Source organism: Ananas comosus, linkage group 14, assembly GCF_001540865.1.
Source record: "Ananas comosus cultivar F153 linkage group 14, ASM154086v1, whole genome shotgun sequence".
In the NCBI taxonomy this organism is placed as follows: Eukaryota; Viridiplantae; Streptophyta; class Magnoliopsida; order Poales; family Bromeliaceae; genus Ananas; species Ananas comosus.
The window spans coordinates 8,609,891-8,633,079 of record NC_033634.1 but is presented as its reverse complement, the minus strand read 5'-3'; the positions used below and the strand labels follow the sequence as shown (position 1 = coordinate 8,633,079).

Here is a 23,189-nt window from a genome sequence, read left to right as displayed (position 1 = left end):
CTGGGGCAGTTGGCGGCCCCGGAGCCCGCCGGCGGGTACTTCGTCGCCGTCGCCGTGGATAGCGAGGCCACCCTCGTTGCTCGCGACCTCCGGGGCGAGGCCTACAGGAGGGCTGCAGTGCGATCGGCTCCGCACGGGGAGGCGTCCTGATCTCACGGCGGGACGTGCGAAGCGGGGTGTGGTCGTACGCGACCTCGGCGCTGGAGGAGACCTCGGACCAGGCGGGCTGGAGGCAGCAACGGAAGAAGAAGAAGAAGAGAGAGAGAAAAAAAAAGAAAAAAAAGGTACAAAATTTTTCTAAATAGTGCAACGTTAGCCTAAAGTGTGTAAAATCTATTCCAAAAGAGTATAATTTCTATATCAAATAGTGCAATTTTCATTAAAACAATGCAAATTTGTTTTAAAACAGTGTAATCTTATTTTAACAGTGCAATTTCATCTTCTTCTTCCTTCTTATATAATTTTTTTCTTCTTCCTTCTTTTACAATTTTTTTTTTTTTACGCCTCTCTGCCAATGGCCACGGCGCCGGCGACGACACCGCTAAAGACCCCCCGCTCTGAGGCTACGGCGCCGCAGCGACCTTCGCGGCGCCGATGTCGGCGGAGAGGCGTCGTCATCAAAGGCAGCGGAGGAGGTGAAGGATGAGGGAGAGGGAAAGGGCGAGAAGGGTGAGATAGGCGTCGTCGTCGGAGGCGGTGGAGAAGGGTCGGAGAGGGGGAGAAAAAAAGTGGCAGCGCAGTCTCGGCAGGGTCGGAGGTGAGGAAGGCGGGGATGCGTAGGCGAGGGTAAGGATGCGCCGGACAAAACTGAAGCGGGCCGCCTCCACGTCTGCCTCCGCCGCTCTCTTGGAAAAAAAAGGAGAGAGAAAAAGGTACAAGGATATTTTGGTCAATTTGCTGAAAATTCGGCCCGAATCTGTAAAATCGAGAAAGGTGGCCCACTTTTGCAAAAGCGCAAAACTAGTGGATTTTTTATGCAAATTGGCCAAGAAAGAATTTAGTTTCGAGGAGGAAATGAAATAAAAGCAGAGTTTTGTAGACGAAAGGCATGAAAATTTTTGCTGTAACGTTGCTAATTAAGGCAAAACTTCGACATGAAAAAAGGAAGCAAGAAAACTCGACGAATTAATCTCTGAGTTTATTTTCAGATATTCAGAAGAGCATCCACAAGGACGAACAATCCAACGGATGCGTCTGTTGTCAGTTATGTGAGAACTGTTAATATTACTATCCATCCAGAAACTGAATATATAAATAACATATGATAGACAAACGTGCACGCACTTGGGTGGTAGAATCTTCAAATTGCAACCAGATTTGGGACCACGAACTTTGTTTCTTTTTCTAACCCAGTCCCTGGAGAGGAGCAAAAAAAAGTTGCTCAAGAGGTGTCTCTTGCTGATTGCCTCTCCAGCCAAGATCAACGCTCTTACCTCATAGTTTCTCTCAGCTGATACAACTGCACAATTACAAATTTGGGATTCCACAGATTATGTTCTATGCACCGTGCTAAAACATCCGCACTCTCATCTTATTTCCAAATACTATATGGAGTCTACGAAGATGACACGAGCAAGCAATTAATAACAGAAACAGCTTAGAAGATTATATTAATTCTTTTCTTTCTAACAAGAACTCTTGCTTACAAATTTATATAGTTATTTATATTATATATATATATATATATATATATATATATTATGAGCATTATTTTGACAGTTTAAGAGATCCCCAACCAGGCATAAGGTTTTTTTTACACAACAGCATAATAGACAAAAGCTACTTACATTTACAGCAACACAAGAAAAGGGCCCAAGCTAGATATAAGCCCGAAATAGGAAATCCCATGAGCGATCTAACCTCTCCGTATATACTTGCCTAAGCCCTTTTTGTCTCCACATACATGTACCACATTAGTACTAAGTAGCCGCAATTAACCATCAACAGAATCTGCCGTCTTCTTATATTGGTACCAGTGAGCAATCAGAAGGTACACCAAGAAATTCACCACGCTGAGTATCGCCAGCAGCCAGAAGAAGTAATCGAGGTGGCCGCGGTTAAGATTATCCGGGATCCACCCGAGCTTCCCGTCCTTAGTAGTAATATCTTTGACGATTGTAACTAGCAGAGTACTTAAATAGTTACCGAGTGCGACCGTAGTGAGAGAAAGGGCTGAACACATGCTCCTCATGGCGTCGGGTGCTTGATCATAGAAGAATTCCAGCTGCCCAATAAAGGTAAAGATCTCCGCGGCACCCACAATGAAATACTGCGGAATTTGCCAGAAAATCGACAAGGGTATAATATCTTTAGCACCGTAGAGATTGTCCCTCGCCACTGTTCGCAGTCTGATTACCTCTAGAACTCCAGCCGCCAACATAGAAAAGATTGAGATCACGAGGCCGATGCCCATACGGGTCAGTTGGGTGAACCCACGAGCCCGGCCCGTGATTTTGCGCACAACAGGGACAATGATGCGGTCGTAGATCGGGACCCACACGATGACGCTGATGGTGTCGAAGATGGAGAGGGAGGCAGGAGGGATCTTGAAGTGTGGACCCATGTGAGTGTCTAGGGTGTCGCCTTGGAGGACGAACATAGTACTCATCTGACCGTAGACTGTGGCGAAGATGATGCCACTAGCCCATATGGGGAGTAAGCGCACGACACTCTTGAGCTCCTCAACCTGCGTGACCGTGCAAAGCCTCCATGGGTTTACTAGATCTTTGTTCTTATCCTCTTGGGTCTCCACACAAGCCTTGTCGAGGAACCTGCAATAAAATATATGAGCTCTGGCTAGTATTGTACTGATTTAAAAAGTAGTGCGCACACACAGGCAGAAGCAGTCAGCAGACCGCTGTGCAAAGACTGCATCCCCATATTGTGTAGACATTGCATAATGATAATTTAATGCGCTGAATATTTCTCTTTTGAATTTGATACGCACATATGCTATATTTTCGTTACGTTTGCTCAATTTTAGTTCCATGCGTCATAGAAACATATTGCAAGATAATAAAAGTAGGTTCTCATGGGAATAAAGATTACAGCACACCTACTTGAACTGATCCGTGTGCTCGAGCTTCCGACTTCCTTGTATAGCAGACTCCTTATCTGCAATCTCAAATAGCAGAGACCTGTCATCAGGGACCTTAACTGTTGATTTCCTTAGCGATGCCACAATAACTTGAGCTACTCGTGTAAGTGGACTTCCTCCTGGTTTCTGAAGTCTATATAATGGAGTTCCTATGAAGAAACACACAACAGCAACAGCCATTACCACTGCAGGGATCCCAAAACCCCAACCCCAACCAACATTTGTTTGTATCCAAACCAACACAGACGCAGCAACTAAGGCACCGATGTTAATTGAAAAGTAGAACCAGTTGAAGAAGGAGCTCTTGCTTTTCTTTTCCTGTTCATCTGATTCGTCAAACTGGTCAGCCCCGAAAGAAGAGACACAAGGCTTAATTCCTCCGGTCCCTAATGCAATTAGGTAAAGCGCCACAAAGACCACCGCGCTTTGTGCACCTGTCGGATTACAAACATCGTCGTGGCAAGAGGGTTTCAACCCCTTGATGGAAGCTGACATTGTCAGTAGTGACAAACCCTGTAAACAAAAGGAAGTAGAAGTTAAGTTTCATACGGTTAACCAAATGGGGCATCTGAAATAAAACCCTATAAATTGTAAAAACTGCATACTTTTGTTCCTGCAATTTTAGTTTATCATATACTCGAACCATAAAATTTTAATATTTTTGCATACATGCACACCTTATAGTTTGGAAGATGTCAATTGAGTAGTAAATTTGATTTTCTTCTTATTCTTCTTCTTCTTTTTTCCTTTTTTCCTCAAGTGACCAACATACCCACTGAAAATTGGGAAAAGCTCAAGCGGGAGCTAGGTGTCACGGACACTAACATGGGACACAAGACACGACACGACTCGGACACCGCGACTCAGCAACTTTTAAAAAATTAGGACACAGACACGGCATAGACACCGCTAATAAAATATAATATTATTAATATAATAATATATTTTTATTATATATAAAATATTAATTTTGATAAAATATTATTATATTTCTCATACAAGTGAAAGTTAGTAAAATTTTCATTCATAGTTCATATATTTTAAGAAAAAAATTCTCCACCATACATAATTTATTTATATTGTCAAAAAAAATATATGCATTATCAAAAAGCTAAAATATTTATCATCTTACATTATACATGTATAGAAAAAATAAACTAAAAATAGGTATATATTTTTTTTAGTTGTATGTGCTATGGATCGGCATTAAACGCTCATCCAAGAAGTGTCCACATCGGACACGCACGTGTTCGACACGGACACGCGCGTGTCCGACACGGACACACGAGGCTTATAGAAGTGTCCGTGATACATAGAGCGGGAGCGATATATGTGTAAATTTTTAAAATTTTGCAGCATGTGTATGGCAAACTTAAATTTGTAGGAATAAGCACACAAACGTACTCAATTGCACTTGTATGCAACTCTCCTAATATATAATACTTTGCAGAAGAGTTCTTTGATTTCTTACAAAAATATAGATTATCATGAAGCTGGCGATGGTCCAAAATCTTCCAAAGTAGGCATCAGCTAGAAAAGCCCCAAGAAGTGGAGTTATATAGCAAGTCCCGGACCAGTTGGTGACATTGTTTGCAGCAGTGCTGTTCCCTTGGTTGAGTTGTTCCTTCAAGAAGTTCACCAGGTTGGTGCTCATCCCATAATAGGCCAATCTTTCACAGCATTCATTTGCTTCAAGAAAGATAAATAAATAATTTATTCAAGAATTAGTAATTTGAGGACGCTATCGGAAGACGTATAGAAGGTAATTACGTATAGAAAGAATGGGAACGTGGGAATCTTAGCGTACCAAGAATGTAGGGGCAAGCCCTCCATCTCCCGGTGTCCTTCCTGGTAGCAGGGTTTCCACGGATATCAGTCGTACCATCTTTTGTATACTTATCTTCGACAACGTCTCCCATAATTTCAGTCGATTAGATATGCCAAAAAGGCTTTTCTTCTAGAAATCTATGCGCCTAAAGGTACTTGAAATATCAACGAAGTGCACACATAAAAGCTAATTAGCAGAGAAGTGCATCATAATACGTCAACAGAGAAACAACACGAAAAGTTAAGTCACGGTGGCTTCTCAAACAAGAAGAAATGATGACATGCATACTTTGAAAGATTAAAGCAAAATATAAAAGAAAAACCACCACCACCATCACCAGAACAAAATAGTCCAACTATACCAACAGCAATAAAAGTACAAGAATACTATAGATTCTATTTGTGCCTGATCAATAAGAAACCAACAATCAGATAAAATATCCAGAGAGCTGTAGAACAGATCAGAGCAGCATAAAAAATGCTACTGTATAAGGATAAGATTCGATACCAAATAGACTCGCTGCTCGCCGGGACCTGCAACTAAAACTAAGTGCGATAGAGTGCACGGAAGGAAAAATTGAAGCGGTGAGGAGACTTTTCAATGCAGGATGACCCCTTTGTCATAATAGTGGTATCTTTGGATAAAAGATGGATTTAGCCATATCTTGGGTATCTTGAGTTTGATTCCAGATGGGAACGGAGGAATTGTTGAAAATTATTGTGCCTGTGCTGGTGGTGGGCCAGGATAAACACTACTTAGAAATCGGTACTAAAACTACTTTTCAATGAGTGAAAGGGAGATTCCATCCGTGCTAACTCAGCCCACGTATTGCTTGGGTAAGTAAAATATATACAGGTGGTCCCCCAACTTTCAACAAATTAGTTAGAATTTGACATTAATAGACACTGAACTCGTCTAATTTTTTGCAAAATCATTCCAGAGTGCATTTTCCGTTCCAGCAAAACTCGCAAAAATCTGTTGGAAGCTGAGCATGCGAACTAACAAGCATCACAAGACCGCTTAAAGGCCTACCATAGCGAAAATCAAATTTTAATTTATATGACACTCAAGAGACCTACATAGCAAAAACCTGCAAGTTTTGACCTGTCTGTTTCCTCCGAACTATACACACTCTCTCTCTCTCTCTCTCTCTTACTGTACTTTTGAATTCTGGAACTGTTTGATGCCTAGCCTAAATAACAGATTTTCAAAATTTTGGGCTTTCGAAACGTAGAATCTTTGGATGTTGTAATTCTACAACATCAATCATCAAAAATCGAGTATGGGATGGATATGAGATGTTAAGCATACACCGCGTGCATACGGGCGATAATTATCACCCTGGAGAGGAAAGGAATGAATTGGATAGACTCAAGCGTAGGGGCCCATTAATTGAAAGTATACAAATGACATCACAGAAAGAAAAACAAAATGCCAAAAAAGAAAGCAATTCCGCAGTCTTCTTACTAGTCCCTCACCTAATTCTCCTGTCAGAAAGGAGATGGTAAAAAAAAAACAACGATTTCTGAAGAAAATACATAAGTCAATAAAGAAAAAGATGGGTGAATTGGAAAATTAAGGAGAAGAATCTAGAAATTAAGTAGCAAGGAATCACAGGAGGCCGTTGAAAGTCCACAAATATAAACCCAAAGAAAGAGGGAAGAGAGAGAGAGAATCAACATGTAAAAACCGAAACCAAAAAAAAAAAAAAACACACACACACAGAGTTTAGATTTTCAAGTAAGAAGCTTTTCATCTTCTTTCCCTTCAAAGAAAAGAGAGTAGACGACAATAGAAAAAGAAATTTTGTTTTAAAAGAATTACCTCTAATAATTGGATCACCGAGAGCAAGGTTTAGAGAGAGGGGGGCGATCACAAGTGTGTAAAAAATGTTGATTCTCTTCAATTATATTTTCAAAACAAGAATTAACAAAAAAAACAAGGAGGGATGGAATTAAACTGAGCTTCCATAAATGGGAGGACATGAAAATACTTACTAGTTGTTATACAGTGCTAAAAAAAAAAAGCAATAATAATAATTTTTTTAAAAAAAGATAAAACAATAAACAAAAAGAAAAAGAAAAAGAAAAAAAGCGAGGAGATTCAAGAAAACCTGAATTCATGGTGAACCCTCAAAAAATCTTTTTTTTTAGAAAAGCAAACAGACAAACCCACCCTCGGAGAAAACAAAGAGATAGTTAGCTTAGGGACGAATAAATTAAAAACGTAAAACAGAACACTCACTCGGGCAGTTGGGTGACGAAATTTTATCGCTCCCAAATTCCTACCAGCTTCAGAATTATTCACTCACCAGCCTACTCTCTCTCTCTCTCTCTCTCTCTCTCTCTCTCTCTAACACAAATAGATTTTGAAGAGGATGAGAGGAGGAGAGGAGAGGGAGGGAGGGAGGGGCGAATTTCCTTTCTTTCTTATCTGGTCCCTTCAAAATTCCCCCCTCTCTTTCTTATTTGTTCCCTTCAAAATTCGCACTCGCTCTTCCTCTCTCTCTCTCTCTCTCTCTCTCTTTCTCCGGTTCTTTTGCAATTGTGTGCAGCTCCCCTCCCCCTATTATTTATACAACAAAACTGAGTTGTCCCATAGATAGATAGATAGAATAGAATTAAAATTAAAATTATGGGAGCACCGGCGGAAGGGGTGGTCGCATACAAATTGAATAGGAGAACTGAACACGAATAATAAAAGATACTAATAGAAGGAAGGAGTAGTACTGTAGTAGGGAGTGGGGGGACCTGCCTGAGCTATCAAGAATAGGCGAGGGGTATTTGCGTCGGTGTGCGCGCGCGCGTCTCCTTCGTCGGATGCCCGCCGACTCCGTGCGGCCGCTCGCAGATTCTTCCCTCGCGTTTTAAATCTGGGTCCCTCTGCAGCATACTCTGACTATTAAACAACATTGTAAAAACAAATTACAACCACCTAAACTTTTTGACGCAGTTTGCCATCATCGTCTTTTTTTTTTAAAAAAAAAAAAAAACCTAAATTTTATATGGCCAATTTGCATAAAAAACTCACTAATTTTAAAATTTTATAAAAATTGGTCGTCTTTTTGAATTTTATAGATTCGAATCAAATTTTTAGGAAACTGATCAAAATAATATTATTCTTTTTTCTCTCTCTTTTTTTTCGCTTTTTTTTTTCCTCTCTCCGACCCTTATCGTCTCCTTTACCGCCTACGCGTTCCTTGGCGACGGCAACGAGGGTGGTGATGTCTCCTCTCCCTCCGCCTCCGCCTTCGTCTCTGCCGTCGCCGGCATAACGAGAGCAGCGCTGCCTCCTCTTCGTCTACCTCCCTCTCCGCCTCCGCCTCCGCTTCCGCCTTCGCCTCGAAAAATCTCAAAATTAGTAGTGGAGGAGAAGCCTAAGGAGAGCAGAGGTGCAGCGGAAGTGCTGAAGATTGTCATCATGAGTGCAATTTTCTCCGAAACAGTGTAATTTTTGTCAAAACAGTGCAACTTTCGTTTCAAAGAGTGCAATCTTCACCTCAAAGAGTGCAACATTCATCAGTGTAATTTTCTTGCGAAATAGTGCAAACTTTATTTTAATAGTGCAACCTTCATCTTCTTCTTTCTTCTTGTTTGATTCTTGGCCTTTCGTGCAACAGCAACGATATAAAGATACATAATGGTCTTTCAAGAAGAAATTTTTTTCTTTATTTTTTTTTACTTTTTATTTTTATTTTTTTTTTCCTACCCTTTGTATATTTTTCGCTCTTTGGACATTTTCCTTCGCCGTCACGGGCGGCGAGCACCTCCTCCGCCACGACTTTATTGCCTCTGTCCGCTCCGCCCTCACCCGCACCCATTTCGAGTTCTCTTCCTTCGGCACCAGCGTCGATGCTGACGCCGGCATAGGGGGAGACAGCGGCGGCGGAAGGGGAGGTAGACAAAGAGGAGGCAGCACTGCTCTCGTTATGCCGGTGACGGCATAGGCGGTGGAAGAGGAGGTGACGCCGCCCTCGTTGTCGTCGCCTTGGTGAATAAGGCGATAAGGGTCGGAGAGAGGAAAAAAAAAAAACGAGAGAAACAAAAGAGAGAAAAAGAGAATAAGGGTATTTTTGTCAGTTTTCTAAATCGGTCCGAATCTGCAAAATCCAAAAAAAGCCTATTTTACAAAATCTCAAAAATTAGTAAATTTTCTATCTGCAAATTGGCCATTATATATATATACTAATATGATAATATATAATATACATACTATAGTATATATCTATTATAGTATATATATATATGAGTCCAGCATGGGTTTCTGTAAAAGCAACCAAGCCACTCTATGCTTGGTAAGGTTTTAAACCGTTAAATCTACTCCCTCGGATCATTTTCAACATTAGACTTATACAATTCAACCAACCACACCCACTCAATCCTAGGGGCCCACATCATCCTAAACGCATATCTCTTAATCAAATGGCTAAAAATCTACAAAGCACCAACTAACTTGGTAACCTTTTAAAAGCATAGAAGCTCACATTCTATATATATATATATATATATATATAGAGAGAGAGAGAGAGAGAGAGAGAGAGAGAGAGAGAGAGTCCGGCTACTATAATATTATGAGTATGATCGCCCTCGATGATAGAGCTTCTGAATCGACGATCCACACCGTTAAACGTTATCTAGAGCATTTGAAATATTTAGAAATCAAATTTCATAATTTTTCGACATCATTTACCTTACGATCAAAAGCTTACAAAATTGACAATTTTTAACGACCGGTATGGAATACTTGCTAGTTTAACGGTGCAAAAGAATCCGAATAGGTTGAATTTTTTATAGAAAATTCTATTCACTATCTAGATAAAGATCAATAACTCCGATCTTAATATATATATATAGAGAGAGAGAGAGAGAGAGAGAGAAAGAGAGAGAGAGAGAGAGAAAGAGAGAGAGAGAGAGAGAAAGAGAGAGTAGGGCTACTACTCTTATGAGTATTGGACCCTTCGTACTCATAAGTTCTTCTCGATGTTGGGGCTTCCGAATTAACGATCCACACCGTTAAATATGATCTAGAGTATTTGAAACTTCTTAGAAAATAAATTTCGTAATTTTTCGAAATCATAATAAAGTTTATCAAACGACATAAAATGAATGGTCAAAATCAAACGGCGTCCTAAACATGGATGATCGGATCCTTCAATTTAAGATCAGAGTTATTGATCTTTATCTAGGTAGTAAATAGAATTTTCTATTAAAAATTCAATATATTCCAATTCTTTTACACCGTTAAACTAGCGAGTATCCCATACCGGCCGTTAAAAATTGTCAATTTTGTGAGCTTCTGATCGTAAGGTAAATGATGTCGAAAAATTATGAAATTTGATTTCTACAAGTTTTAAATGCTCTAGATAACGTTTAACGGTATGGATCGTCGATTCGGAAGCTCTATCATCGAAAAGGACTTATGAGTACGAGGGCGATCGTAGTCATAGGAGTATAGTAGCCGGACTCTATATATATATATATCCCTTTTGTACTTATAAGTTTCTAGCCGTTAGATCTACTTCTTTGATCATTTCTACCCGTTAGATCATATTATTCAACCAACCACCCGCTCAGCCCTAGGGGAACGCTATTAACCTAACCGGGGACCACTATCATCCTAACCGCACATCTTTTCATCCAATGGTCGAAAACTTACGAGTATGAAGGGCTCTATACTCATAAGAGTATTGTAGCCCTAGCCTATATATAGGCTAGGGCTACAATACTCTTATGAGTATAGAGCCCTTCATACTCGTAAGTTTTCGACCATTGGATGAAAAGATGTGCGGTTAGGATGATAGTGGTCCCCGGTTAGGTTAATAGCGTTCCCCTAGGGCTGAGCGGGTGGTTGGTTGAATAATATGATCTAACGGGTAGAAATGATCAAAGAAGTAGATCTAACGGCTAGAAACTTATAAGTACAAAAGGGATATATATATATATAGAGTCCGGCTACTATACTCCTATGACTACGATCGCCCTCGTACTCATAAGTCCTTTTCGATGATAGAGCTTCCGAATCGACGATCCATACCGTTAAACGTTATCTAGAGCATTTAAAACTTGTAGAAATCAAATTTCATAATTTTTCGACATCATTTACCTTACGATCAGAAGCTCACAAAATTGACAATTTTTAACGGCCGGTATGGGATACTCGCTAGTTTAACGGTGTAAAAGAATTGGAATATATTGAATTTTTAATAGAAAATTCTATTTACTACCTAGATAAAGATCAATAACTCTGATCTTAAATTGAAGGATCCGATCATCCATGTTTAGGACGCCGTTTGATTTTGACCATTCATTTTATGTCGTTTGATAAACTTTATTATGATTTCGAAAAATTACGAAATTTATTTTCTAAGAAGTTTCAAATACTCTAGATCATATTTAACGGTGTGGATCGTTAATTCGGAAGCCCCAACATCGAGAAGAACTTATGAGTACGAAGGGTCCAATACTCATAAGAGTAGTAGCCCTACTCTCTCTTTCTCTCTCTCTCTCTCTCTTTCTCTCTCTCTCTCTCTCTTTCTCTCTCTCTCTCTCTCTCTCTCTATATATATATATTAAGATCGGAGTTATTGATCTTTATCTAGATAGTGAATAGAATTTTCTATAAAAAATTCAACCTATTCGGATTCTTTTGCACCGTTAAACTAGCAAGTATTCCATACCGGTCGTTAAAAATTGTCAATTTTGTAAGCTTTTGATCGTAAGGTAAATGATGTCGAAAAATTATGAAATTTGATTTCTAAATATTTCAAATGCTCTAGATAACGTTTAACGGTGTGGATCGTCGATTCAGAAGCTCTATCATCGAGGGCGATCATACTCATAATATTATAGTAGCCGGACTCTCTCTCTCTCTCTCTCTCTCTCTCTCTCTCTCTCTCTATATATATATATATATATATATATAGAATTGAGCTCCTATGCTTTTAAAAGTACCAAGTTATTGGTGTTTGTAGATTTTTAGCCATTGGATTAAGAGATATGCGGTTAGGATGATGTGGGCCCCTTAGGGTTGAGTGGGTGGTTGGTTGAATAGTATAATCTAATTGTTGAAAATGATCCGAGGAGTAGATTTAACGGTTAAAAACTTACAAGCATAAGTGCTTGGTGCTTTTACAAACACCATAGCTGGACTATATATATATATATATATATANATATATATATATATATATATATATATAAAATTTAAGTTATTGACAAAATAAATTATTTTGTCATATTTAGTTAGGGATGCAAACGGAACGGATCCAGGGGCAGGAGGGTTTCTTCACATCCCGCGCCATTTCTTGTAAGGTCGAAGCAGATTCGGAGCGAGTTATTTTTTATTTTATTTTTGGCTCTCATTTACCGCTTTATTCAGGGCGAATTGGGGCGGGAGCAGATTTTTTGCGGATTTTTGACAGATTAGGACAGATCGAAGGAAGAAAGGGGTCTCCCGTCTTCCCTTCCATTTATTTGACAGATTGGGAGAAATTCGGGACGGGTTATATTTTTCTATATTTTTTGTTCCCACTTATTGCCCCATTTAGGGTAGATCGGGCAGGAGCTCCACCAACCCGAATCCATTTGCAACCATATATTTAGTTACCTTGTATTAGATTCCAAATAATGACAACTTATTTAATAAAAATTTTAGAAACAAAAAAAAAATTATCTTCCATTTTTTTTGTCAAATAAATATTCTAAAAAAAATGTAAGGATTCTCGTGATTCATCATCCCCATCTATACTACTTTACATAAAAACATTATTTAAAAAAATAATAAAAACAATGGCAACAATACTCAATGGGGTCTTACTTTGTTTGTACATCGTCATTTAGATTTTCAAATTTTTATTTGAACTTTTAATTTTGCCAATTAGATTATTTAAACTACTTTATCAAATAATTCAATAGACCTCTTCCTTCAATTGAAATGATGAATTATACACTCATTTTTAGGCTTTAGGCATATATATATATATATATATTGTATACAATTTTATAAAACTTTAAAATACAAAAGCTTTTATTTTTTATATTCAAACATAACAAATAAATAAAAATTAAAGTTTGGTTCGACCTATTCCTCGATTGTCCTGCTTAATTATCAATAAATTGGAAGGGCAAACATAAATCTTTTTGTATTTTAAAATTGGTTAAATTACAGAAAAACTTTTCGTCAAAATTTGATTTTTCACTTTTGTAGTATCCCTGGGGCCTGACTTGCGAAATGACTATAGAGTGTCAGAACGAGTCGGAATTGTTTTGGCGTGAAATGGACGCAAAAATGGACTCAGAGCACTGAAATAAGTCAAAATTGAAGTTTTGGCAAGTTTCGAGCGCCCAGATTAGGTTTAGGGCGCCCAGTTCTTGAGTGCTTTTTTACATGTATTACTGAGTCCTTCCGGATCCAGTTTAGGGCGCCCGAAAGTTGGACCCGAAAGTTCACTTCGTGAATATCGAATGTGTTGACACGTGGTGGATGGTGGGTGAGATCCACCGGATCAGGTTTAGGGTGCACCATACCGCACGAGAATGTGAGCCCGAATTGCTGGTTAGTGCAGGCCTGAAGATTAGGGCGCCCAGTTCTTGGTTTAGGGCGCCGGAATTAAGAAATTTCTGCAGAGTAACAGGATTAGATTTTTTGTTCCTGTGGCTCATTGTATCTAACCTAGGCTTCTATAAAAAGAGATGGACGTTCCATGGGAACTCTTTTCACTCTCCCTCTCCTTCAACTAAATTTTTCTCACCAAATTCCTCCTAAATCCCTTAAATTCCACCATTTCACCCTTGAGGACTTGGGAATTCAGCAGGATTTCAGCAGCAACCTGTGGAGATTTAGCTCGTGTGCAGCCTAGGAGCGTCCAAATTCTGTAAAACTTGGTTTGGAGAATTGTGGACTCGTGGGGGAGTGTGTTGAATCTTTCCAGCAGCAATTTGATTAGGTATGTAAGCTTGAATTGCCGTTTTTACTGAACTTTTAGTGTTCTTGAGCTGAAATTGAGATTTTCTTGGTTTTTATGGATCCAAATCTCTTTGGAGCTGGATTTTGATGTGAGAGTTGGTTTTCATCCTTTGCTTGGTTAGAAGCTTTCTCCTCCTAAATTTGAGAATTGAGAGGTGAGTTCTAGCTCAGATTTGGATAATTAAGCTTGTATGCTGATTTTAGGTGTTTTTATAGATTTCTTAGATTTTGATGGAGAATTTATTGATGGATTTGGATTGATTACTCACTCTATTTGGGAGGTTTTTGACCCTACTCCACTGGTTTTATAAGTTGGAATTCCCAGATTTGAGCTAAATTGCATAAAGGGTTGAAATGCTGAAGTTCTGGATGCAGAATCTAGGCACCCAGAAGTGGATCCGAATCTGGCTTGACGGCCTTTTAGTGATCAAATTGAGCTCAATTTTTGTCAGAAAGCTGGGGAATTATTCTTGAGCATCTACAGGTGAGTTGGGTGAAGTTTCACTACATTTGGACTTGAAATTTTGGTTAAATTCCATTTTGAACTCTTATAGGTTGCAACTATCAGGCTCTAGTTCTGGGCTCAGGATCTAGGTGCCCAGAGCTGGTCCAGGATAAGTCTGAATCCTGTTTTTCAGCTAGTTTGATTTCGGTTGAGACTGGTTTTGTGCGAGACTTCTCCTATCAACTTCCAACCATTGTTGGACTAGTGTTTAAGGTGGGTTGATATTTACCAAAGTCTTCGGAATTCCTTCTAAGTCGTAGAGAATTTCAGCGTACTTATTTACATCGTATTTTCATGTTAGTAGCTCAAATTCATGAATTTGCATGTTTTCATATGGAATTTGAATTTGAAGTATAATTTAATGATTTTAGACATGTAGTACATGGTGAACTGGAATTTGACTTAAGAGAAAACTCGTTTCATCTACACCTATTACTTTTCGAAAATGTTATCAAATTTAGCTCCAGGAGCCGTTTTTATTGTTGTATCGCTGCTGTTAGTGTGAGGTGGTTACTCAAATTAGTGTAAGACGAGTTTACGCTTGTGCTGGGATGCCAAGTGGATTATTACAGCAGAGCTAGACTGTTTCGTGCTGTCGGATACCGTCGGGATTGACGGTAACAGATCTTTATTTCTTACATCAGATTATGCTGAGGGCACGTGAGCGTTGATGGTTAGACTAGCTCGACCTATTTATGTTGGTTATAGCTTGTGAGCTTACTTTTACAGTAGAGTTTAGACTGTTTCATACTGTCGGGTGCCGTTAGGGCTGACGGTGGACCCAGATCGTTTCTTCTTGCATCAGATTGTGCATAGGGCACGTGAGCCTTGGTTGTTAAACTGATTTGACCCATTTGTATTGACTATAGATTATAAGCCTGATTGAGCTCTACAGAGACACGCTTGCATACTCGGTTAGGTCGCGCCCACAAGTGCCCCTCCGAAGCCTGGCTACCTTCCATTGATGTCGTAGTAGTCCCGGTTGGACTTTCGCTCTGCACCGACTGCCATCGGGATAGCATACGGTGTAGCTTAGACAGGAAGGACGAGCGTATTGCAGTTCCTGTGGATTGGGTCAGCGATGGTTACTTTGTAACTAGTGATGCATATGTATATCGAGAGTATGACTTGGATAGTGGTAGTATAGTGGCATTTTAGCTGTAAAGTAATTCCTCCAGCTGATCTTATTATTTCTTTTACCTAACAGCTATATTGTTAGTCTCGTTGACTTAGTGGGTACACCGTCGGGGTCGGTGACGGTACCCACTGGGAACTACTTGTTTTATAGTAGTTCTCACACCCATTGTTGCTTCCTTTTGCATAGCCCTTGAGTGCCGCTGCTGCTTTTGACCGAGGTAAGGGAGTCGCGAGTTAGATTCCTGTCTACCCTGGACGTGTACTAAAGGAGGACCCTTCTGGAGTTAGTGCTTTTGGTGAGTAGCTTGTACATACAGCTATTTTTCTTTTGGTTTGCGGACCCTGTACCCACTGATGTTGTATTTTGGGTTATAATTTTGGCATTTTGTATGTACAGTTAACTCCAGATATATATTACTGTATTTCAGTTTTTAGCAGCTCTGTATTTTCTTGTGGTTGTGCATGTTTTGCAAGTGACTATCGCTTCATATACATAGGAAATCCCTATGTATAAGGCGGATCTGTTGGCGAACTCGGGGAACGTGCAATCTGGGGCATGACAACTTTCCTCCCCTATCATTTAGAAACCTACATTTTGCCCTCTCAAAAAGTGAAAAATGTTGTGATGACAAAATAAACAAATTACCTCTCACCCTCTTCGTCTCCTCCCGAATCTTGCTCATCAGCCGCCTCCCCTCTTTCGTTCTTTGCGTCTCGCTTGACTAGCTGCAACTCCATTTCCTCCACCTGCTCCCCCGCTCCTTTTGCACCCTTATTGCCCCTCCATTTCGGCGATGATAGGGAGAAGATCGGGATGGGCGTGGACGAAGAGGTAGGCGAGGGCGAGGGTGAGCCCGAGGCGGCGGAGGAGGGCGAGGGCGTGTGTGTCGGCGCGGACGGAGGAGTGGGCGAGTATAAGGCGGTGAAGGAGGGCAAGGCGGCGTGGGCAGCGAGAAAGGAGGCGATACTGTTGAGGGGAGGGGTCCGAGGGTATTTTGAGTATAAAAAATATATAATAATAGGATATAAACAGAACCCTAATACGAAACACTGATGGTGGGGGCCGAAGTGAATATTTTTCAATTTTTAAGGAGGCAAAATATAGATTTTCAAAAGTAAAGGGAGAAAAGTGAAAAAACGAATATTGATAGAGGTTTTTTATAATTTAGCCTTTAAAATTTTACGGAATTGTGCATATAGCATTCTATCAAAATAACTATGGCCTATGCTTTTGGGCAATTCTTTTATTCAATTAGCTATCGTTTGGTTGGGAAATAAGGGTAGGGATAAGGGTTTATCCCTACCTTGTTCCCCAAACACTAATGTTAAGGGTGAGAATAGCGTGTTTCCGGCCTCGGCAGGTTATCCTTTCAACCTTTAGGTGGAATAGGGGTGGGAACAGCTATTCCCACCCCAATTTAATTTCTTTTAAAATTTTCAAAATTAAAATTAAAATTTTAAATTTTAAAAGTTTATAATTTGTAATCTCAAATTTAAAGTTTATAATTTTAAATTTTAAATTCTAAATTTTAAATTTAATATTTTTAATTTTTCATACTTAAATTTTGATATTTTCATTTTTCAAATTTAAATTTGATCTCAAATTTAAAATTTGAGATTTTAAATTTTAAAGTTTAAAATTTAAAGATTTTAAATTTTTAATTTTAATTTTGGATTTTAAAATTTAAAAGTTAAATTTTAAGATTTAAAATGTAAATATATAATTTTAAATTTTAAATTTAAATATAATGAGATTGGTAATATCATTATTTTTTATTTATAAGTACACACTATTTTTTTATTTTATTATATCTATCCAAACACTATTTTACTTATTTTCTGGAACAATCTAATTTTTATCTAAACGTAATATTGGTTTAATTCTTACTTATATCTAAATTTATATTTATTTTTTGAATAAATAGTTTTTATTTATACCCGAACCAAACGATGCTTAGAGTAAAAACGGAGCATTGGTTCAGACAAGCTCTCCACATTTTCACCGGAGTTTTATTTTAATCTTGCTATGCTGTGAGAAAGAGAGAGAGACACACACAAAATGGGGTAAGAAGGGGCGGACACTGTAGTCATAAATGTGAGCCGGATTAGAAAAAATTTTAAAATACAACAGATATATTGGCGGCGTGGCATAATAAATTAATCAAAAATCTCTTTTTAAAGATATATGTATTATCATGATTATAAAAAAAATATTTTTATTATATTTTTATTTAAATATATATATATATATATATATATATATATATCAACTTGTTATTGATGTCGTGGTACAAGTGTGACAATATAGAATTCCTCTTGGAGGTGGGGGAAGGGCGGTAACGACGCAGCTCATCTCGCGCCTCGTGGCGGGCATTGCACGCCTTTTCAAGCGCCGTCGCCATCCTTTTTATTACTGAACAATAACGCCTACCTGCATCTTATACTGCGTTGGCTCTGCAATTATGCAAAGAGGTACACTTTTTATTTAGAGAATTTAAAAATTTTTAGATTCTATTTAGATACACAAATGACTTATCTGGTATATTTTTTTATTTATTTATAAAATTTATATATTTCATTAATAAGGAGGGTGTGATTAAATATGTAGAATGAGATATTATATTCGAACTTTAAATTATTTTTTAAGAATTAAATAACTTATCTGGTTGGCAAAATATACTATTTTATTAAATTATGAAAAGTAAATCTTTGAAGAAACAAAAATCAAACTCCTTACCTACAATCATACTATAAAATTCTCATAATAATTTTAAGTTTAATTTCTTTTGCATCTTCAAAGATCATGTTATTTATGATTTTATAGAATAGTACAATATATTTTATCTACGAAGTGATTTATCTTATTCCGAAAAAATAACTTAAAGGCTAAATATAATATTCTATTCTGATTATTTGATCACAATCCTTATCTACCAAATATACAATTTTTTAAAGTAAATTAAAGGAATATATCAAATGAGGTATTTATGCATGAGACAATAATTTTTAATATTATATTAAAAAAAAAGGGTTGACATAAGAGTGCAATGACGATTTACATAAGAGTGCAATTATGCAATGACGATTTACATCACTAGGTATATTAGAGGCTAAAATAATAAAAAAGGCTATATGAATAATAGGATGTAACTACTAAAAGAAAATTATCACTATCATACCTCTATGATACTACTAAAAGCTGTAAGTTATGTTACATGCATCAACTAGATATTGGATAAAATAATATTGTATAATCCAATCATACCGACCGACTTATAAGTCCGATCAAGGCTACGCCTGCCTCATGCCCAGCCCCTACTCCCGCAAATGGTCCACCAGTATGCAAGCTACCTAGTTTGTCTATGTCAGCCGCAAGCTGGTGGAGAAACATTGAAGTTCGGTTCAATTTATTCTTCGATCATTATACTTAATTATTAAAATTAGAAGAGAAAAAATAAAATTTTCTAGTTTATATTTTGAAGTCTTACAAAATTATGTGCAACACATCTTATCAGAAAGGCTGTATAATTAATAAGTTCATTTAGAAAGAGGGATCTATTGTATTATTTGATAAAATTTAGAAAGTATTTTACAAAAATTGAAAGTTCGGGCGCCCCTTCGCTAAAGAGCCAAAGTTCATAAGGTCTCTATACAATTTTTCCAATAATTAAAGATTTAGAAGTGAAGTACGTATAAGTTATTAAAATTCAATAAAGTAAGCTAGCTAGTGTGAATGCAATGCAGAATCCAAAGTAGGAAGAACATCAAGTAACGCAATGACAACTTTATATATGTAAAACAATATTACACCAAATACATGATGACAAAATCCTTACTGATTTAGGTGCTGACACTAACAAGAGAATAAGGATAAGCTGGGCCTTTGGGTATTATTTTCAATTACTTATTTTGTTTTCCTCTGAACTATTCTGCGATGTTTGCGTTTTTCAAAAAGTTAATAAATGATTGAACTACGCGTTCCCACTTAGGGATGTCGATGTATATGAATATCTGAAATATTATTTGAATCTGAACCCGAACCCGAACCCGAACCCAAACAGAACGGATTTATTCGAGCTAAACGGACATAGATTTGATTATGGGTATAGAAAATAAAAATTCGACGGATATGGATACGGATATGGATTTTGTATATATCCGACCCAAATCCGAACCGGAATCCGAACACGAACCCGAACCCGAATTAGAACTCGAATAAATTTTACATATATTATTTATTTATTTAAATAATATATAAAATGTCTAATAGTTTTTATTCATTGGATCTTCATCCAATGGTATATAAACTCTAGAGATTGTATTAGATATTTAGAGAATGTATTGTTGTCTTTAACTATTGCAATTTGTATTTTTTTTATCCAGATATTGATATGGTATGGCATGAATGTCTAATGTTATCCTAGTGAAGTTACCCGCGCATTGCGGCGTACTGATACTATAAAAGATAAAATGTAAGTAAAATAAAAACTTTAAATTTTTTGATTTGATATGAGACTTCAATAAATACAAATATAAAATATAAAACAGATATAGGTATAGATATAGCAAAATTTATAATTTTGGTAAATAAATCACACATAACAATAATGAAAGAAGCAAGAAACAAATTTCTACCCCATACACACCTTCATCGCACTATCGACATCGGGATGGCAATGTGAGATCCCTGGTGTTTGACTGGAGGCTTGTCGACAGCTCTGGAGAGTGTCGGGACAGGTCCGAGTCGCGTTGGCGTCAAATAGGCGCAAAACGGACTCCGTGCGACGCGAGGGCAGCATTCTGCGAGAGAATCTGCGAAACAGCAGGATTTTCTGCTCGCTGTACCGGTACAAGGGCAGGCTGTACCGGTACAACCATCGCAGGACTGCTTGTTGTACCGGTACAAGGGGTTGCTGTACCGGTACAGGATGCGCGCACCGAATTTAGCTGCTCTCGGGTTGGCTCTTGTACCGGTACAGGAGCCCGTGTACCGGTACAAGAGGGTAGGTAGAGGGCTAAATGTGTAATTTTATCCCTCGTTTGTATCACCCCTCACTCCCCTCTATATAGCTTCGTGTAGAGAGAGTGAGAGAGGTCTTCTAGCTGCTTTTATCCATCTCTCTAACTCCCTCATCCGGTTGAAGGCAAGAGGGAGCTCGGATTCGTCGCCAACGTCGCGCCGCGGAGCCGTTCGAGCATACTTCCGTCGTCGTGTTGCTGCGAGGAGGTCGGGCGAGTTATTTTTTTCGCCATCTTTGACGTCGTGCTGCTTCAAGGTACTGGTTGTCGTATTTTTACCTGTGGGCATCCCTCCAAGTACTTCAATTTCATCATTTTCGGGCTCGGGTGCCACTGCTGCAGATTTCTTCGTCGACTGTCGGTATTTTGGCTCGTTCTCGACGTAGGAGCATCGGATTGCGACGAGACTTGGCTTGTTGGATTCAGGACTTCGAGAGGAATCCACGAAGCCCTTACTTGCTGGATTTGGTGAAGGTTAGCTTGGTCGAATCCCTGTTGTACCTCACCGCTGAAATTTCTGGACTGAATTGGTGAATTTTGTTGCGTAGAGCTTGAGCTTAGGCGATTTCTGTACTCGGCGGGTTCCGGGTGATCCAGCAGGTTGCTCTACACCAGGAGGAGTCCCTCGCTGCCAGGGATTAGCTTTTTAGGTGGGTTACATCGGCTTTACTCCTAAGTTCTTATTGGTCGACACGTATAGATCTTGATTTCGGTAATTAATTTTTAGCTCAAATTCATGGACTATATGTAGATTGTGAAATCTGAATTTTGGAGCATGTTTTTAAATTAAGTAGATTATACATGTTGGACTTGGAAATTGAATTAGGAGAAAACCTGCGATTTGGACCTGTAACCTGTATAAACTGCCTGATTTAGCTCTAGGAGCCGTTAGAAAATTATACTGTCGCAGTATTGTCGAGACGAGTACTCCAGGTAGTTTAGAATATATTTACACTCGTGCTGGTTACTTGACTGTCACCGTTAACTGCCTGATTTAGCTCTAGGAGCCGTTAGAAATTTACTGTCGCAGTACTGTCGAGACGATACTCCAGGTAGTTTAGATATATTACACTCGTGCTGGTTCGCCGAGTGGATTTTTTACCGGGTCGTTCACGTTATTTCGGACTGTTGGGTGCCGTCAGAGTTGACGGTGGACCCGTATCGCCTTTTTGGCGTCAGATTGTGCTGAGGGCACGTTACCTCTTGGTTGTTAGACCAGTTTAGAGTCGGTTTCTTGACTTTGGCTTTCCAGAGCCTGTTTGAGCTCGACAGAGATACGCTGCATACTCGGTTGGGTAGCGCCCTCGAGTGCCACTCCGGAGTCAGGCTTGTGCTTTTGCGTTGGTGTCGCTCATACCAGTTGGACTTGCTCTCCACGGACCAGTTAGAGTGGATAGAGCCCGATAGTCGTAACGGGGCAGGGACGGGTGTATTCACAGTCCCGGGGACGGGTATGCTTACAGTCCCGATTTGGATTGGGTCAGATTTGACATTTCCTACAGTTGGTTAGTGTAGAGCATGATAGTGTAGTGGATGATAGCGGTAGAGTGTACTTCCTGCTTTTCCTTCTATCCTTGCTCCCTTCTGTAGACTTAGTGGGTGACCGATGTCGTTTTGGGCGGTACCCACTGAGGACTACTTGTTTTTACAGTAGTTCTCACGCCCAGTTGTTACTTATGTTTTGCAGAGCCACTGGTGCCGGCTGCTGCATCTTCCGCCGATCAGGATCGAGGCAAGGGCGTTGCGAGGTAGAGCCCTACCCGACAGTCAGAGCTAGAGGCTTTCCCCTACTGCAGGTAGTTGTTGTTTTGGAGTTTATGTACATAGTTATTTAACTCGCCAGTGCGAGTAGCCTTGTATTTTGGATTCTAGCTATGTATATGAAACTCAGATATTTAGCTTATTTTTTTGAGCAGCTCTATGCTACTGTTTGTAGTATTGTATTTCTACAGGTACTTTGACGCTTCGTATACAGTGGAAATTCCTTTGTATACGGCGGATTTGTCGGCGTGCCCGGGGAACGAGACATCCGGGGCGTGACAGGCAAATTCCGATCTTTACATCGCCTTCGCCGCTAGTGTCGAGCTCCTCCTTAGTCATGACTATGTCAATCCCGTATAGATTTTTCCACATCCACTGCTTCTTCTCCCTCACTGACTGTAGCATACTGAACTTTAGCAAATTGTAGGGTTTTAATATTAGAATAGTGTTTTGCGCTATTCATGGTGTTTTGAAGGCCGTTGATTGAGTATCGACCTATCACTCGTGGTTCGAAAATGCGAGAAGGAATATTTAGCACCAAAATTTGTAAATTCAAGTTTTGGAGTGCTGAGTACCGGTACCTGGGTGGGGTACCGGAACCCCATTGCGTGACCGAGAGAGCTGCTCTCGGGTTTGGTCTAAAGGGTGCTGAGTACCGATACGGGATTGTCGAGTATCTATACTGGGGTCGGGTACCGGCACTGTATCGAGCAGGTACCGGTGCACCGTAAAGAGACCGCTTGATCGAGGCTCGGATTTGGCAGGTCTGGGTGCTGGGTACCGGTACTTGTACGTAGTGCAGAAACTGCATTTCGTGTAGTTTGCTATTTTGGGTGTTTTGAAGGGCTTTTTGGGAATTGTTACAACTTGTATAAGAC

General features: G+C 39.2%; 1 protein-coding gene across 5 annotated transcripts; it reads right to left on the bottom strand.

Annotated features, from left to right (window-relative positions):
• LOC109720465 (protein NRT1/ PTR FAMILY 8.1-like) lies at positions 1,720–7,770 on the bottom strand. Of its 5 annotated transcripts, none has more exons than XM_020247608.1 (5): positions 7,680–7,770; positions 4,905–5,070; positions 4,569–4,786; positions 3,060–3,610; positions 1,720–2,771 (listed from the first exon to the last, which is right to left on the bottom strand). In XM_020247608.1, the coding sequence occupies exons 2-5, from the start codon at positions 5,014–5,016 to the stop codon at positions 1,934–1,936; spliced, it is 1,719 nt and encodes a 572-aa protein (XP_020103197.1). In that variant the 5' UTR covers positions 5,017–5,070; positions 7,680–7,770; the 3' UTR covers positions 1,720–1,933. The 5 variants fall into 5 exon arrangements, with proteins under 5 accessions (XP_020103197.1, XP_020103194.1, XP_020103193.1 ...); XM_020247605.1 differs by lacking the exon at positions 7,680–7,770 and adding an exon at positions 7,170–7,579 and having other exon boundaries at positions 4,905–5,079; XM_020247604.1 differs by lacking the exon at positions 7,680–7,770 and adding an exon at positions 7,170–7,579.